This window comes from Microcaecilia unicolor, chromosome 8, assembly GCF_901765095.1.
Source record: "Microcaecilia unicolor chromosome 8, aMicUni1.1, whole genome shotgun sequence".
NCBI classification, from domain to species: Eukaryota; Metazoa; Chordata; class Amphibia; order Gymnophiona; family Siphonopidae; genus Microcaecilia; species Microcaecilia unicolor.
In genome coordinates, this window is record NC_044038.1 from 236,258,253 (window position 1) to 236,277,406 (window position 19,154).

Here is a 19,154-nt window from a genome sequence, read left to right on the forward strand (position 1 = left end):
GGCTATATATGTAAGCCAGGTACTTTGTTATGGTGGGCATGTATACTTAAAGTACCCTCCGCTCCCACCCCCCTCTCTCTCTCCTCAAACACTAGCTGACTACTTCCGTGATAAAGTGCAGAAGATAAACCATGAATTCACTTCCAAGCCTTCTCCTCCCTGTGACTTCTTAACCCACTCCCTCAACCAACCTAACCTGGCCTCCTTCTCCTCCTTCCCTGAGATCACCGAAGAGGAAACTGCTCGCCTTCTTTCTTCCTCTAAGTGCACCACCTGTTCCTCTGATCCCATTCCCACCAATCTGCTTACCAACATCTCTCCTACAGTTAACCCCTCAATCTGTCACATCCTCAACCTCTCTCTCTCCACTGCCACTGTCCCTGACACCTTCAAGCACGCTGTAGTCACACCACTTCTCAAAAAACCATCACTTGACCCCACCTGTCCCTCCAACTACCGCCCCATCTCTCTTCTACCCTTCCTCTCCAAATTACTTGAACGTGCTGTCCACAGCCGCTGCCTTGACTTCCTCTCCTCTCAGGCCGTCCTCGACCCGCTTCAATCCGGCTTTCGCCTACTACACTCAACAGAAACAGCACTCTCTAAAGTCTGCAATGACCTGTTCCTTGCCAAATCCAAAGGTCACTATTCCATCCTCATCCTCCTCGACCTATCTGCCGCCTTTGACACCGTCAATCATAATTTACTTCTTGACACACTGTCCTCATTTGGGTTCCAGGGCTTCGTCCTCTCCTGGTTCTCCAACGCACCTTCAGAGTATTTTCTAATGGCTCTTCTTCCACCCCCGTCCCGCTCTCTGTTGGGGTCCCTCAAGGATATGTCCTTGGACCGCTTCTTTTCTCGATATACACCTCTTCCCTGGGCTCGTTGATCTCATCACATGGTTTCCAGTACCATCTCTATGCTGATGATACCCAGCTTTACCTCTCCACTCCCGACATCACAGTTGAAACCCAGGTCAAAGTTTCGGCCTGCCTTTCAGACATCGCTGCCTGGATGTCCAACCGGCATCTGAAACTGAACATGGCAAAGACTGAGCTCCTTGTCTTTCCACCCAAACCCTCTTCTCCTCTTCCCCCACTTTCTGTCTCTGTTGACAACGCCCTCATCCTCCCCGTCTCTTCAGCCCGCAATCTCGGAGTCATTTTTGACTCCTCCCTCTCCTTCTCTGCCCATATCCAGCAGACAGCTAAGACCTGTCGCTTCTTCCTCTATAATATTAGCAAAATTCGCCCATTCCTCTCTGAACAGACCACCCGAACCCTCGTCCACTCGCTCGTTACCTCTCGTCTTGACTATTGCAACCTTCTCCTCGCTGGCCTCCCGCTTAGCCACCTATCCCCCCTTCAATCTGTCCAAAATTCCGCTGCACGTCTTATCTACCGCGTGAACCGATACTCTCATATCACCCCTCTCCTCAAGTCGCTTCACTGGCTCCCGATCCGCTACCGTATACAGTTCAAGCTTCTCCTACTGACCTTCAAGTGCACTCAATCTGCAGCCCCCCATTACCTCTCTACCCTCCTCTCCCCATATGTTCCCACCCGTAACCTCCGCTCTCAGGACAAATCACTCCTTTCTGTACCCTTCTCCACCACCGCTAACTCCAGACTCCGCCCCTTCTGCCTCGCATCACCTTATGCCTGGAACAGACTTCCTGAGCTCATACGCCATGCGCCCTCCCTGCCCATTTTCAAGTCCTTACTCAAGGCCCATCTCTTCTCCCTTGCTTTTGGTGCCTAACCACCTTCCCATTCCTGATACCTACACTGACTACATAGTTTTTACCTTTAGATTGTAAGCTTTCTTGAGCAGGGACTGTCCTTCCCCATGTTAAACTTGTACAGTGCTGCATAACCCTGGCAGCGCTATAGAAATGCTAAGTAGTAGTAGTAGTAGTATGTATTCGTCATTGATCCATACTTTTCAACATTTGAACTTTCTACTTTCAACTAATAAATTTCAATTTTTAACTTTCAATATTCCGTCTTATAGTCTCTAATGTACTTAGATGAGCTTTCGCTGTTCTTTTTTTCTTTTTCTGTTTCTTTTAAGAATTATTAGTCATCTTGGAGACATCTTTTAATCCGACATGAAATCATGTTTCGCACAAGTCGCTGTGTCAAGGAACGTCTCCTCTGTATAAGCTGGAAACATATCCGCTGTTTAAACAAAGAGAGCAACGGATATGTTTCCAGCTTATACAGAGGAGACGTTCCTTGACACAGCGACTTGTGCGAAACATGATTTCATGTCGGATTAAAAGATGTCTCCAAGATGACTAATAATTCTTAAAAGAAACAGAAAAAGAAAAAAAAGACAAAAAAACAGCGAAAGCTCATCTAAGCTAAGTACATTAGAGACTATAAGACGGAATATTGAAAATTAAAAATTGAAATTTATTAGTTGAAAGTAGAAAGTTAAAATGTTGAAAAGTACGGATCAATGACGAATACGTGCCTACCATAGGAATATATGGGCATCTCTAGAATTTAGAGCACGCTTATTTTTAGCGCACACTAAAAACACTAGCGTGCCTTTGTAAAAGATTATTTTTAGCGCACACTAAAAACGCTAGCGTGCCTTTGTAAAAGACCCACTTAGTTATGCATGCAAATTTGCATATGTAAATTTGCACACCATTTACGGAATATCCCACTTCCTTGTATATATCCAGTTACTTTTGAATATTGACTTTAATTTGTGCATAGCACACCCCCTCTACCCCCACCCAATTCCTTAATGTTTAGAACTTTGCAAAGTTTAGTGTTTGTTCCATGTATGGTTTCCGTCAACAAAATGTTATTATATGAGAAAAGAGAAAGCGAGGACGTACAAAAGAAGATAAAGAAAGAGAAGAGAGAAAAGCAAAGACAGATGAAGGAATGCATGAAGAAAGCAAAAAAGGTTTAGCTACTGGAAAACATAAAGGTGAAGAAAATGGTAAAAAGTAATTTGTCAAAGAAATGCTACAGTACCATTGCTTTATCATGCAAGAAAAGCCAGGTAACTGGGTACTTACAAGTAATAGGAATACGAGTATGCATTTCTTCTAAAATGTGGTAGACAGTCAGGTGAAGAAAATGTCCAAAAATATGGGGAGAAAGAAATATAAAGAATTAGACTTGTATGAAACCTTGAAGCTTTGCAAAACACACTCTGTGACATTGATTTTAATGAGCTGGTCTTTCAACCCATTTTTCCCTAGGGAATATTTAGGGAGGGCAAACAAGGTTTTGATATATATTGATTAACAGGATACATGCAATATGGGCTACACTGGTTCAGCTCCATACTAGCCTCAACCAAATTTAGCATGGAACTTTTTGATGCTGAAATCAGACAACAGATTTTGGCGTGGCTTGAATCTGGTTGAAGTCCTGGGATTACCCTGAAATACCCAGGGGTCCTTTTACTAAGCCACGGTAAAAAGTGGCCTGTGGTAGCGTAGGTGCGTATATTGGGCATGCGCCGGGCCACTTTTTACCGCGTCTACAGAAAACGTTTTAAAATTTTTTTTAATAGGATGGGAAAAAGACCTGTGGTAAAAATGAAACCAGCGCATGCCCAAAACTGGCCTGAGCCCTTATCGCCACCCACTGATCTAGCGGTAAAGGCTCACACGTTGCACGTGCGGTGACAGGTCAATGCGTGCCAAGTGCCGGTTACCGCTGGAATTGGCGCGCGTAGGTGGAAATAAATAAATAATTCATCCAAGCGTAATGGGCACACACCAAATCTGAAATTACCGCCAGGAGGGTGCGCTGGCCTGGTGACAGTCTCATTTTGGTGCGTGCTTCACACGCGTAGAGCCTACCGCAGCTTACTAAAAGGACCCTTAAGGGCCCTGGTTTACTAAGGTGCACTAGCATTTTTAACGCACGTAAAAAAAATTAGTGTGCGCTAATGACAGAGACACCCATAGAAATAAGTGGGTGCCTCTAGCATTAGCGCATGCTAAAAATGCTAGCGAGCCTACAGCGTAGCTTAGTGAACAGGGCTCTAAAGTTGGACCTTAGGGTTAATTACTTGCCTTTTAGGGTTGTTCATTTTCCTATCATTTCATTTTGTAATAACATAATATTTAATAAAGGGTTTTTTTTTTACTAAGTAGCAGTAGGGCTAGCGCTCAGGTAGCACATGCCAAATCGACCCTACCGCAGGGGTAGCACAGGCTCCCCGCAGTAGCTTCAAAGTTGGCATGTGCCGTTTCCCCACAGTAGAAAATAATTTTTCTATTTTCTACCGCGGAGTAAATTGGCAGCGCAGCTGCATTGGTGCACGCTGCCTGGTTACTGCATGAGTTGCGTGTGAGCCCTTACCGCTAGGTCAATGGGTGGTGGTAAGTGTTCGGCCAGTAAATAGTGCTACTTTTAAATTGTAGCGCAGGGCAATTTACTGTCTCATTTTAAAAAAAGCCCTTTTTCCCAGCCGCAGTGAAAAATGGCCTGGCGTGCGCCAATTTCACACATCCATACTACCTCAGGCTGCTTTTTACTGCTGCTTAGTAAAAAGGGTCCCTTAGCGAAGATCAACTAGAGCAGACTAGATAACAAGCATCGTGTTAGAAATATATTCTTGTTTACATACTGGGCCACATTTTATAAATGGCATTCAGAATTGAGCATCGAAAAAGATCGGTGCACGCCCTTTCTAGAATCACGTTTAGCAATGATTCCCACACCCTGACATTGGGCACCAGACTTATCCCTGCTGAAAATTCTGGCATCCAAGTTGAGAGCAAAGACCCATTGTCCAGTTACAACACACAAACCTTTCTGAATGCCCCTCCCATGGCCACGTGCCTACGAGTTGCACGCCGTGGGATCTGGGTGCCAAGAGTTATAGAATAGGATCAGTACGTTCTATCTAACGATAGTATTACACTAGTATATATAATTGTATGCACTATTCCTAACGCACACAGAATGGCACAAAGAAAAAAATAGAATTAAAAATAGCTAAATATATATATATATATATATATTTCTACCTGCATAAATCTAGTGCTTTTTCTATATCTGAGTTGAAAGTGGATTACAATTTATTTCTTTGCCTAAGGGGCTTAAAAATATAAGCTGTACATAAGTATTGCCATACTGGAACAGACAGAAGGTCCATCAAGCCCAGCTTCCTGTTTCCAACAGTGGCCAATCCAGGTCACAAATACCTGGCAAGATCCCAAAACAGAATACATTTTATGCTGCTTATTCTAGAAATAAGCAGTGGATTTTCCCCCAAATCCATTTTAATAATCGTCTATGGACTATTCCTTTAGGAAGCCATCCAAACCTTTTTTAAACCCCGCTAAGCTAACCGCTTTTACTGCATTCGCTGCCAATGAATTCCAGAGTTTAATTACACGTACTTGAAGGTGAAGTGTTTTGAACCCGAGGGTGAGTGTCAGTGGGAAGTGGGGACTGACTTTACCTAGGCTATTCCTTTCACCCCAAATGTTGGGGAGATCCGATAGAGATTTGCACACATCTGAGCTGGAGCGTGCTTGAAATCTACGTAGAGCGTTTGTGAATCTGTCACAGAATTTCCACAAAAGGTAGATCTCCCTGTAAAAGAGGTTCATAGATTCTGATGTCTCAATTCTATAGCGCAACGATCACCACTGGGGCGAGGGAATGATTCATTCGACTAAAGAACCAGAGAAATTCTTTACCACAGCAACACCAGTATAGTAGCAGTGGTTTTATTGATGAGCAAAGAAAAGTGGACTGAGGTCACAAACTCAATAAATAGATTGAATAGCCACCAGACGGTAATGAGAGCCTACTAATGCGCAGGGATAGATTTTAACAGACCAATCTATATTCTATGTTTGGTGATGCCGTGTGACCGAAGTTACTTAGAATCTACTGTCTGGTCAGTGTATTGCTTATACTTTGAAATGTTTTTCCTTAGGGTTTTTTTTTTTTTTTACTACTGACTCTTGTTAGCGTCTTAGAAAATGCTGCCCAGTGTCTGACTCATGTCAATTATCTATTCTGTCACTACAGTTGCTAAAACTCATTTGTATACCTGCTATATACATAAAAGAAAAGAATCATGATTGACAACACCTGATGACATGATAGCGTCTTTGCTGTATTGAAACTAAAGCAAAACAGCTGAAAATGTTATTTAAGCAAAAAAATTGCTCATGCAAATTGCTACTGTTTAAAAGAACCCCTCCCCCCCCCCCATTATTTACTACCCTGTCGATATTCAGCGGCATAGTTATTAACATGGGTTATTGTTAACCCATGTTATTTTACAACTAACTCAAGGTATTTTAGCCTTAATGGTTAGAACAGTGGCTTGAGAACCAGGGGAACCTGGTTCAAATCCCACCGCGCCTCTTTGTGATCGTGGGAAAGGGAAATGGGACTTAATATACCGCCTTTCTGAGGGTTTGTTTTTTTTTTTGCAACTTCATTCAAAGCGGTTTACATGTATTCAGGTACTTATTTTGTACCAGGGGCAATGGAGGAGGGTTAAGTGACTTGCCCAGAGTCACATACCTGCAGGACGTCAGACTCACAGAAACAGAAGCCTGCGCGCGGCCGCGTTGCTGATCTGCAAGGGCAGCCTTCTACATGGAATGCTGCTAGCGGAATAGCAACATTAACATTCCATGTAGAATCTCAAATAGTAGCAACATTCCATTTAGAATCATTCCTATGTGTCCTTCTACCCTTATCCTTATTAGTCCTCTCTGTCTGTCCTGATTTAGATTGTAAGCTCTTTTGAGCAAGGACTGTCTTTTCTTCATGTTCAATTGTGAAGCGCTGCATACGACTGGTAGCGCTATAGAAATGATTTATAGTAGTAGTAGAAGCCTGCCCTTGCAGATCAGCAACGCGGCCGCGCAGGCTTCTGTTTCTGTGAGTCTGACGTCCTACACGTTCGTACAGGACATCAGACTCACAGAAACAGAAGCCTGCGCGGCCGCGTTGCTGATCTGCAAGGGCAGCCTTCTACATGGAATGTTGCTAGTAGAATAGGAACATTAACATTCCATGTGGAATCTCAAATAGTAGCAACAGAATCTCAATAGTAGAAACATTCCATCTAGAATCTACAAATAGTTTCAACATTCCATGTAGAATCTGAAATAGGGAAAGGGAAATGGGACTTGATGTACCGCCTTTCTGAGGTTTTTGCAACTACATTCAAAGCAGTTTACATGTATTCAGGTACTTATTTTGTACCAGGGGCAATGGGAGGGTTAAGTGACTTGCCCAGAGTCACAAGGAGCTGCAGTGGGGAATTGAACTCAGTTCGCCAGGACCAAAGTCCACTGCACTAACCACTAGGCTACTCCTAGTTATTCAATCCTCCATTGCCTCTAGGGACATAAAAATATCTCCTGTACACGATATTTTATATACTACCTCTAAGCCATAAAGCTAAGAAGCCCTTTCACTAAGCTGCATTAGGTGCTATCACGTGTCTAACACAGCTTAAAGTGGGTTACTGCAGAACACCCTCAGGCATACTGGGACAGACTGGAATGTACTCCCTGAAAGGCTTCACTTAACACAAGATTTATCTCTACTTCAGGAAGCAGGTAAAAGCTTAGCTCTTCACCCAGGCTTTTAATGGAAGAAGTAACGGAGCCTACTAGTCGCCCACACACACAAAGAGTGACACCAGCTGCACGTACGCAGGACGTGTCCATCCACTCCTACCCTAGCTAAGATAATATTCAAGCACCTTTCTGAGCACATGGGCAACGTTCATTAAATTAGTCCCTTATTTTCTTACTCCTGTTATCTACCCACATGCTTCATCTAATCTCACTCCTAGTGGCGTTCCTAGGGGGGCTGACACCCGGGGCGGATCGCCGATGCGCCCTGCCCCCCCCCGGGTGCAGCACCCCCCCTCCCGGATGCAGCGCGACACCCCGCGCGAAAGAACCCCCCCCCCCCCCCCCCCCCCCGGGGAAGTAACCTGTTCCGGGGCAGAGAAGAAGCATGGAACGAACAGAGGACAGGCGCGCGCGGCCCCCCCCTAGCGTCGTGCACCCGGGGCGAACCGCACCCACCGCCCCCCCTAGGAACGCCACTGCTCACTCTCTCTTTTTTTTTTAAAGAAATCTACATCTTGTGCTGCTTTCTATAGGTTGCTTAACACATCTTCCTTTAAAGCAATTAAATAAAAATCGGCATGGCGAACTATTATATTATATTATGGCGAACGCCATACATTATACCATCATCATGTTTTCTATTACCAGGCAACCCAAAATACTTCTGTAATACTAAGTTTCAATTCTCATTTCATTTCCACTAGCCACGATTTCTTGTAAGCCACGTTGAGCCTGCAAAGAGGTGGGAAAATGTGGGCTACAAATGTAATAAATAAATAAATAAATTATGAAAGCAGGTTCTGTGTTCTACCATCTAGGAAACCTGGGTTCTGTTGCATGGACTGACAGGGCTGGATAGGCTGCAGAGAGGAATTCACCACGGGGGGGGGGGGGGGGGGGGGGGGGGTTAGGGAGGGGAGAAGGGACTCTCAGCCATCGAACAACAGTGCCACCTCCTGGGGCTTATATGTACTGGGGTTCTGAGAGAATCATAACCGGTAGCCCCTTGGCAGGGAGTTGTTACTGCAAGGACTGGACTAAATGGGAAGGCAGTTAAAAGTGAAGGGAAACTGACTGTGCCGGAGCCTGAAAGAGCAGAAGGAAACTTCTGGGAAATAATAAAATAAATGGATTATGTCCATTAATAATTAGCAATAATGCCTTGGGTCACAAACAGATGTCGCTATAATATCTTATAGCTGCTTCCAAAGGAAGCATCTCTAATTTGCCTAATTAAATCGGGGTGGTTTTTTTTTCTGCATCACTGCTTGACTAATGAAAGCACATCTCATATGAGTTTGTGTGGCCTGAGAGGATTCAGAGGCAGGTTATCAGACTGCGACTGGCATTTTCCCATTTGCGTTCATGGCATTTACTGAGCTGTTGTGCATTATGATGTTTGTTTGAGCTGCTGGCTTGGATTAGATTTGCCCCCTCTTAGGCCTGGCCTACTCCCTTTAGATAATGAGGTTGAGGGACAAATGAACACAGGTGGTGAGAGGATGAAGAGAGTTAAGGGGTGCGTAGCGATCACAGAATGCATGCGTCTCTTGACGAGAATATCTATTTATACAGGGTATTAATCCTATTAATTCTCCACTTAACCCTCTCTTAACTTGTTCCAAAGGGTCCAATAATTAATACAAATAACGTTCGTGTTTGAAGGGTGAAAAATCAAAACGTAACTTTTAGAAGAGGAAGACAATTTTTCAGAAGCTATGTACCCAGGTAAATAGGACGTTTGATGATTGACCAACCCTTATTTGAGTAAAACATACCCACAGGAGTCAACAAGACATACTCCTTGTGACCCTGGCCAAGTCACCCCCCCCCCCCCCACACACACACACACTAGGGACAGATAAAGTATTAAAGTACCTGCATATAATTCATAAACTGCTTTGGTTATACCACAAACAGCGTCATATCAAATGCATGGCCCTTGCGTTTACCTACAGTACATTATTCTGTAGGATCCTCGGGGTGTATGTATGTTAGAGCAGGGCTGAGGAGTCCCACAACAATTCTGCCATGTGCGGATGCTACCCATATGCTAAAAAATAAATTTTTAATTTTTGGCATAGGGAGTGCGAGAGTGGGCATGTTCTGCGCTAATCAGTGAGCGTAGCTACATTGACATGTGCGAACTGATTAGCGAATGCTTAGTGTGTGAACCCTTACCTCCTATATAATGGGCAGCAGCAAGGGTTCACATTCTAATCTGTTTTCATGGCCCGTAAGGGCTATGGTAGTGGTGTACAGTTGTGGGTAGTGGGTTTTGAGGGGGGGTTTGGGGGGCTCAGCACACACGGAAAGGGAGCTATGTACCTGGGAGCAATTTATGAAGTCTACTCCAGTGCCCCCTAGGGTGCCCGGTTGGTGTCCTGGGGGCCCAGTGCACTACAAATGCTGGCTCCTCCCATGCCCAAGTGGCTTGCATTTGGTCATTTCTGAGATGGATGTCCTTGGTTTCGATTATCGCCGAAAAACAAACGACCAAATCTAGGGACGACCAAATTTAAGGATTTGGAAACAAAAGATGGACGTCCATCTTGTTTCAAAAATACAGGTTTCCCCGCCCCTGGATCGGGACATTCTGTGAGGACGTCAAAATCGAAACGAGGATGTCCCTTTCGTTTATGCCCCTCCATGTGATTTAAAATGTTCAAATATGCTATCTTTGAATAATTAATGACAGATATCAATCTAATAATTCATTTATACCCTGTTTATTTCATTGGACCATTGAGTTCAACCATCTGATTGCCTAAAAGTTCTTTTCATGTGATAATGCACGGAATTATCCCTCTCCTCAAGTCACTTCACTGGCTCCCTATCCGTTTCCGCATTCAATTCAAACTTCTCTTACTGACCAATAAGTGCATTCACTCTACCACTCCCCAGTACCTCTCCACCCTTGTCTCTCCCTACGCCCCCCCTCGGGTACTCTGTTCTGTGGATAAATCTCTCTTGTCCGTCCCCTTCTCTTCTACTGCTAATTCCGGACTCCGTTCCTTTTATCTCGCTGCACCTCACGCCTGGAATAGACTTTCCGGATCTGTACGTCTAGCCCCATCCTTAGCCGTCTTCAAATCCAAGCTAAAAGCCCACCTCTTTAACGCTGCTTTTGACTCCTGACCACTTCTCACTTGCTTTTGACTCCCAACCACTACTCACTTGCCCTGTACCTTTTATTCCCACCTCTTTAATTCCCTTACCTCTTAGTTGTTCTGTCTGTTTGTCTGTCCTATTTAGATTGTGAGCTCTTTGAGCAGGGACTGTCTTTTTTTGTGTATGGTGTACAGCGCTGCGTCTGCCTTGTAGCGCTTTAGAAGTGATAAGTAGTAGTAGTAGAATTCAAGAAACAGTGTGCTATTCCCTAGCATAGCGGTTCTCGAATCACACTCAGGTCCTTCAGGACACTCACAGTGAATGAGCATGAGGCAAATTTGCATGCACCTGCCTCCAATATATGCAAATCTGTCATACATATTCATTGTGGATATCCAGAAAACCTGTCTGGCTGGGAGTGTCCACAAGACTGGAATGAGAATCACTATTCTAGCATGTAGCCACATCATCATATGAATAAGTATATTAGGCTTACTGGACCTCATTTTACCAAAAAACAACGTATACTTTCTATAGAGAAATGCCTCCAAAAATGTAATTCGGCAGATTAATGATCTGAAAAACCTCCCCTAACTTTTAATCTACTTGTCATGCTTTTCTGTGAATCCATACTTAAACTTATTCTCATTTTGAAAAGATTAATGCCGAAAAGTTCGCCCTCGACATCCATAATCCAAGAACATCCAAACAGAAAAGACATCTTAAGTCCTCTGAATACTCGCCTAGAAATCCAAACACAATTGGCATAGTTTAATGATAATTAGCAACTTGTGTGACTCAAGGTCTTTGAAATACACTGATTGCATTGTGCCTGGTTAACACATGGGCAATTTCTAGATACTATGCAGCACATTTTCAAAGCACTTAGACTTACAAAGTTCCATAGGTAACTGTGTAAGTCTAAGTGCTTTGAAAATACACCTCCACGTTTACGTTTATTAAAATTTGATATGATCGTCTTTTTTTTTTTTTTTACTCCACTGAATTATAGCAAAGTATTCAATCATTCCAGGAGAAAACCACATTCATATCCTTGGTGCTGTAACGTACTGTTCTCAGCCACTTCCTAAGGCCTTTTCATCATTTTGTCCCAGTACAAAAATAGATCTTAAGGTTAACCTTAAAAGTCTTTAAGGAAGATTCTAAAACTGAATTGTACGGGGCTGCAAAATAGAACTCACTCCTCCAGGTAGATTCCCAGTATGTTTAGAAGGGCTAAGTTGTCATTAACAGAGTGTAAAAACGGAGCAGGAGTGTAAGGAATGGTTAACCTAGATAAGTCCTTTGGAATACCAGAATATAATGCTTTGAAAGTCAAAGTAAGAAACTTAAACTGAAACCTGAACTCTACGAGCAACCAATGGAGTTTCTGAAGTACAGGCGAAACATGATCCCTACATTCAGGAAAGCACAACATCTGAGCTGCTGTGTTCTGTAAGGTCTGAAGTCTTTTAAGTTCCAATTTTGAGAGCCCAGCATGGAAAGCATCACTGTAATCTAAGTGGGACACCAGTGAAACAAAGTGTACGTAAGTACATAAGTGTTGCCATACTGGGAAAGAACAAAGGTCCATCGAGCCCAGCATCCTGTTTCCAACAGTGGCCAATCCAGGTCACAAATACCTGGCAAGATCCCCAAAATGTACAAACATTTTATACTGCTTATCCCAGAAATAGTGGATTTTCCCCAAGTCCATTTAATAACGGTCTATGGACTTTTCCTTTAGGAAGCCGTCCAAACCTTTTAAAAACTCCGCTAAGCTAACCGCCTTTACCACATTCTCTGGCAACGAATTCCAGAGTTTAATTACATGTTGAGTGAAGAAAAAGTTTCTCCGATTCGTTTTAAATTTACTACATTGTAGTTTCATCGCATGCCCCCTAGTCCTAGTATTTTTGGAAAGCGTGAACAGAAGTTTCACATCTACCCATTCAACTCCACTCATTATTTTATAGACCTCTATCATATCTCCCCTCGGCCGCCTTTTCTCCAAGCTGAAGAGCCCTAGCCGCTTTAGCCTTTCCTCATAGGGAAGTCGTCCCATCCCCTGTATCATTTTCGTCGCCCTTCTCTGCACCTTTTCTAATTGCACTATATCTTTTTTGAGATGCGGCGACCAGAATTGAACACTCTAGTGTACGATGTAGTGAATGAATCCTATGTAAAGCAAAAAAACCCTGATTTGAATACTGAAGAAATTTGAGTGCAAGTGTTCACAAGGGCTGTGTCGGAATTTAAGAAAGCGTGGGACAATCATGTGGGATCCCTTAGGAAAAGGAAGAGTTAGGGTCTACAGAGGATGGGCAGACTGGATGGGCCATTTGGTCTTTATCTGCCTTCATCTTTCTATGTTTCTATCAAGGAATTTTACCTCTCTAGCATGTCCGGATGTTACATTTACCCAGTCAATATCAGGGTAATTGAAATCATCCATTATGGAGTGGAGGAGTGGCCTAATGGTGCAGTGGGCTTTGATCCCAGCATCCTGGGTTCAATTCCCACATCAGCTCCTTGTGAACCTCGGCAAGCCACTTAACTCTCCATTGCCTCAGATACAAAAAAACCAAGATTGTGAGCCCTGACAGATATAGTACCTATTTATAATTGGATTGTAAGCCACATTGAACCTGAACTCTGTTTGGGATGATGCAGGATATAAATATCTACAGTATAAAATTGCCCTGACGATGCACTTAGAGAACAGACTGCAATGGGTTCCATTTTGCAGAACAAGGACCTTCATGATATCTATATGTTGGAGATGGCTCTCAGTTTATTGTAGGAGGTAATAATACAGGGAACACTGAGGGGTCTGCAACAAAAACGTCCTTTGCATGGTCTCATGCTGGTCTTTTCCACATGCTAAGGCCATTTTTAGCAAAGCTGGGAAAGGGCTGATTTTTCATTTTCTGAATAGCCATGCACTAATTTTGCCATTAGCATGTGACCACTAAAAAAAATATTAGCATGTGAGCCCTTACCACAACCTCTTTTGAAGGCAGTAAGGGCTCACTTACTATCATATGCTATTCACAAGTACATAAGTAATGCCACACTGGGAAAAGATCAAGGGTCCATTGAGCCCAGCATCCTGTCCACGACAGCGGCCAATCCAGGCCAAGGACACCTGGCAAGCTTCCCAAACGTACAAACATACATGTTATTCCTGGAATTGTGGATTTTTCCCAAGTCCATTTAGTAGTGGTTTATGGACTTGTCCTTTAGGAAACCGTCTAACCCCTTTTTAAACTCTGCTAAGCTAACTGCCGTCACCACGTTCTCCGGCAACGAATTCCAGAGTTTAATTATGTGTTGGGTGAAGAAAAACTTTCTCTGATTTGTTTTAAATTTACTACACTGTAGTTTCATTGCATGCCCCCTAGTCCTAGTATTTTTGGAAAGCATGACCAGACGCTTCACATCCACCTGTTCCACTCCACTCATTATTTTATATACCTCTATCATGTGCTAATCTGTTAGCACGTGGGAATGTAGATGCGCTGATTAGTGCAGAAACGCCCATTCTCTGCCCCTCCAGACATGCCCCCTCAGCAAAAAACAAAACAAAACAAAACATTTTTTTAGAATGTGGTTTGTGCAGTGATGGCCCTACCATTAGGCCACCTGCAGCCGTGGCCTCAGGCCGCACTCTTCTGAGGTGGCATCACCCTCCACCCTTCCTTCCCGAATCCCCTTCATCGATCTTACCTTTTCTCTTTTCTTGTTTTTTTTAAGAGGTGGCGGCGAAAGCGGCAGCAGCAATTCCCATAGGCTGCCTTGCCGCCGGCCCCTTCTCTCTACTGCGGCCCGCCTCTCTGATGTAACTTCCCATTTCCTCGGTGGTATACTCTTGCATGTGTTGGGTTATTTCATATCACGGTATTCTTACATTCTTCATTCAAATAATCTTCAAGATTTTCATTTCCCCGCAATTCTGAACCATATATTTTTTTTAGCAGTTGGTACTTTTTCAATTCCTTTTTTTTTTTTTTACTCTCTGTGGATTCACACCCTAATTTCTATGGACTGCTCATTTTTCACACTAGCGAAAATATAACTTTGGTATCTTCCAACAGTTTCTTCATGTCTTTACTTATTGGAGGCTAACTTCATAATTTCTAGCTTTCATTTAAACAATTTTAAAGATGTACACATTTTCAAAGTTTACAATTTATGTTTAATTTTGACCTTTATTTCTAGTGCAATTATTTACGTTGCTTGGCAAGAACATTTATGTCAAATGAAATATTTGGTATTGGTATGTATGCATGTTTATTAGCCAGTGTCTTTGACTATACTATCACTTATATTGTCATTCTTTTATTTACATTTTATTGACATTGTTATCTTTTTATAATGTTACTGCTTAAGTTTTTATTGCTTTCATTTGAAAATACGTTTACGATTGTGACTATAATATTTTATTGTTCTCATTGTTTAAGAGATTTTTATCCATTTTGATTTTGGTCACTTCAATATCTTTTGAGAGATTTATAGGTATTTATATTTTGATATTTATGCATCTTATGTGGTTTATTGTTTGTTATATATTATATGTGTCTTAATTGTAGACTCCTGAAGCAGGCCTTGCGAACAAAACATGGCACGGGTTGAATCATTTATACCTTCAATGAGACAAGGAGGGGCATAATCGAATGGAAACGCCTATCTCCATGGGCGTTTATCTCCGAGAACGGGTCTGTGAAGGGGCGGGCCTAGGGTTACCATATGGCTCCAGAAAAAGGAGGACGGATTGAGCCAGCCGGGTTTTACTTCCATTGCTTGGAAAGCAATGGCTTACAAAAATGGCCACTACAACAGGAAACACAACAGGGCACACTCTGACCCAGTAGGCAGGGGGAAAAGCACCATGGGAGAAGAGCCTACCAACTACCAACATCGTGAGACTGTAACACAAGCTAATGAAATCACAGAGCCCAATACCCTGCACCCACCACAATGTAATGATGTGACCCTGTAGTGCACCCGAGAGCCACATCTGACCCAGGGAAAGGCTGTGACAGGATCGAACACATTCTGCTGTCATGGAGGGGCCTACGGCATTTGAGGCTGGCATACAGGCTGGAAAAAAAGTTTTTAAAGTGGGTTTTTTTTTGGTGGGAGGGGGTTAGTGACCACTGGGGGAGTCCGGGGAGGTCATCCCCGATTCTTTCCAGTGGTCATCTGGGCAGTTGGAGCACTTTTTTGGGACTTGTTCGTGAAAAAAAGGGTCCAAAAAAAGTGACCCAAAATCGCGGTAAAAACGCCTTTTTTTCGATTATCAGCTAAAGACGCCCATCTCTCCTCGGCTGATAACCACGCCCCAGTTCCGCCTCCACCACGCCTCCGACACGCCCCGTCAACTTTATTCGTTTCCGCGACGGAGTGCAGTTGGAAACGCCCAAAATCGGCTTTCGATTATACCAATTTGGGCGCCTTTGCGAGACAAACGTCTGTCTCCCGATTTAGGTCGCACTATAGGCGTTTTTCTCTTTTGAAAATAAGTTGGATTGATTCCTACAATAAATACTGCACCTCACCCTTTGATTTGGGACTTTTTTTGTCAGCTTTGCTCTTTTCGTTTTTCCTCAGAGGCGGGCCACAGTAGAGAGAAGGGGCCGGGACCGGCGGGGCAGGGCAGCCTATGGGAATCTCTGCTGCTGCTGCCTCTGCCTTTTGAAAAAGAAGAAAAGAAAAGGTAAATCGGGGAAGGGGGTCAGGAAAGGAAGGGGGGGGGGAAGTAAGATTGTGGCGGGGGCGGCAGAGGAGGCGCCGGGGCAGCAGCTCATTCCTCATCTCAGGTGGCCACCCCTGGATTTGCTCATGGACATCGTAAAATCACTGCAGGATGTCCTGGGGCACACCCTAGTACCTACTGCAGCTTTGTAAAAGGACCCCCCCCCCCCCCCCCCCCCCCGAGTATGGAATAAGCATTAATATGTACAGGAAACACAAACTTCAAGACCATGGAAAAATGAAATACTTCTATGACCCAGCATGGCTAAGCAGCTTACCTTCTCTTGATAGTAAGCATGGCTCCAAGGAGAATGATAACGAACATGAGAAGTCCTGCAATAACGCCAGCCATTTTTACAGTGTTGTCAACCTGCTTTTCTGGTTCTATTGAATTGGAGTTCTGGGTGGAAGCTCCTTGTGCGGCGGAGGGAAAGCAAATAAAAAAAAAAAATTAAAACTTGTGGAAGAATAAACAGTTAAAATCATTTTGCCATTTTAAAACATTGGAAATAATAGAAAGACAGATACTAGAATTATTTTAGGATGATTCAATTTGCCTTTGTCTATTACCATCCTATGAATCCCTATTTCTCCTGAGATGTTTTGTTTCCACTACTACTACTACTTATCAGTTCTATAGCACTACTAGACATACATAGTGCTGTACACTGAGCATGTAAGAGACAGTCCCTGCTCGACAGAGCTTACAATCTAATTAGTCCAGACAAACAGGACAAATAAGAGATAAGGGAATTACTTAAGGTGGGAATTATAAAACGGACAAGGGTACCGAACAAGTGAACAGGAGTTAGAAGTTAAAAGCAAAGGTGGACTGTTAGCCTAGATTTGAAGACGGCTGGAGCTGGAGCTTTACGCTGGGCCGCCGAGAGGGGGGCAGGGGGGACAATATTCCCTGGGCCCGGGACTCCAAGGGGGGCCCGGCGCCGCAGTCCCCGGTCTCACCCACCCGCCCTCGGCTTCGTCGACAGCCCCTCTCCTTCCTCCACCGGGACCCCTGCATTCAAATCGATTCGGCAGCGCCTCACCTCCGTGTGAAAGCGCAGCGGCAGATTGCCTCCCTTCGGGCCTTCCTTCCCTTCCTGTGTCCCGCCCTCGTCTGATGTAACTTCCTGTTTCCGCGAGGGCGGGACACAGGGAGGGAAGGCCCGAAGGGAAGCGATCTGCCGCTGTGCATTCACACAGAGGTGAGGCGCTGCTGAATCAATTTGTATGCTGGGGCCCGGTGGCAGACGGAGAGGGGCTGTCGACGGAGCCGAGGGTGGGCGGGTGAGACCGGGGACTGCGGCGCCGTTGGCCTGAGTAACGATTGGGGGGCAGCGGCCTCGGGGGGGGGGGGGCCTTGCCCCGGGCCCAGCTCAGTCTCTCGGTGGCCCTGGCTTTACGAACTGGTTCAGGAAGTCTATTCCAGGCATGGTACAGCAAGATAAAAGGAACAGAGTCTGGAGTTGGCAGTGGAGGAGAAAGGTAGAGATAAGAGAGATTTACCCAGGGAACAGATCTCCCGGGAATGAATGTAGGGAGAGATTTATTTATTTTAGCACATTTATAGCTCACATTTTTCCCACATGTGAGCAGGCTCAAAGTGGCTTACAATCTACCGATTAGGCTATCGCCAGACCAGTGGTGAAACAATTACAATTAAGTTAGATAAGAAAGAATAGAAGAAACAGGGAAGAAGAAATAGGGAAAGGGTAAGAGAGGAGATAAGAGAGGTACTGAGGAGCTGCAGAGTGAATTCACTTGTAAGTCAATAAGAGGAGTTTGAACTGTATGCGGAAATGGATAGGGAGCCAATGAAGTGACACAGTTCCAGACCTGTCTGCTTCATTAGAGAGGAAGATTCCATTGAACTGTGTAATCCCACAAGGCCGATAGCACTCAGAATGCTGTGGAATAGTAATATTCAATTTGTGGCTTTGGGGTAGCAGATTGGTTTTCAGGGTTCATAGAGGGACATTTTGAACAGCATAGAATAATATGCTAATACTTAAAACTGAAAACCAAAATTAAAATATTTAAATACAGTGCTAGATTTGGCTGAATTCTGGCCACTGTATCTTTAAAAAAGAATGCAGAGAAGGGTAACCAAAATGATTAAGGGAGATGGAAGGACTCTCATATGAGGAGAAGCTAGGGAAGTGTGGCTTCCAATCAGATACCGCATTCAGTTCAAGCTTCTCCTTCTTACTTACAAATGCACTCAGTCTGCTGCCCCTCACTTCCTCTCTACCCTCATCTCCCCTTACGTTCCAGCTCGAAACCTCCGTTCACAGGACAAATCCCTCCTTTCATTACCCTTCTCCACCACCGCCAACTCCAGGCTCCGCTCATTCTGCCTCGCCTCACCCTATGCTTGGAACAACCTTCCCGAGCCCTTACGCCAAGCCCCCTCCCTGCCCATCTTCAAGTCTTTGCTTAAAGCCCACCTCTTCAATGCTGCGTTCGGCACCTAACTCTTTCAGGAAATCCAGACTGCCCCTATCGGTCTGACTGCTCACGCGTCCTTTAGATTGCAAGCTCTTTGAGCAGGGATTTTCCTTCTATGTTAAATTGTACAGCGCTGCATAACCCTAGTAGCGCTTTAGAAATGTTAAGTAGTAGTAGTAGGAAGTGGGGCTCTTCAGTTTGGAGATGAAACAGCTGAGGGGAGATAGGACAGAGG

General features: G+C 44.2%; 1 protein-coding gene across 1 annotated transcript in view; it reads right to left on the reverse strand.

The window, feature by feature from the left end:
- The window catches only part of PTPRT (protein tyrosine phosphatase receptor type T), a 708,336-nt gene that overhangs the window by 139,638 nt on the left and 549,544 nt on the right, over positions 1–19,154 (reverse strand). Inside the window, exons 13-14 of the mRNA XM_030212174.1 lie at positions 16,750–16,885; positions 3,044–3,073 (exon numbers count right to left, since the gene is read on the reverse strand). Of these exons, the coding sequence (XP_030068034.1) occupies positions 3,044–3,073; positions 16,750–16,885 (166 nt within the window). The remainder of the gene's footprint in view (positions 1–3,043; positions 3,074–16,749; positions 16,886–19,154) is intronic.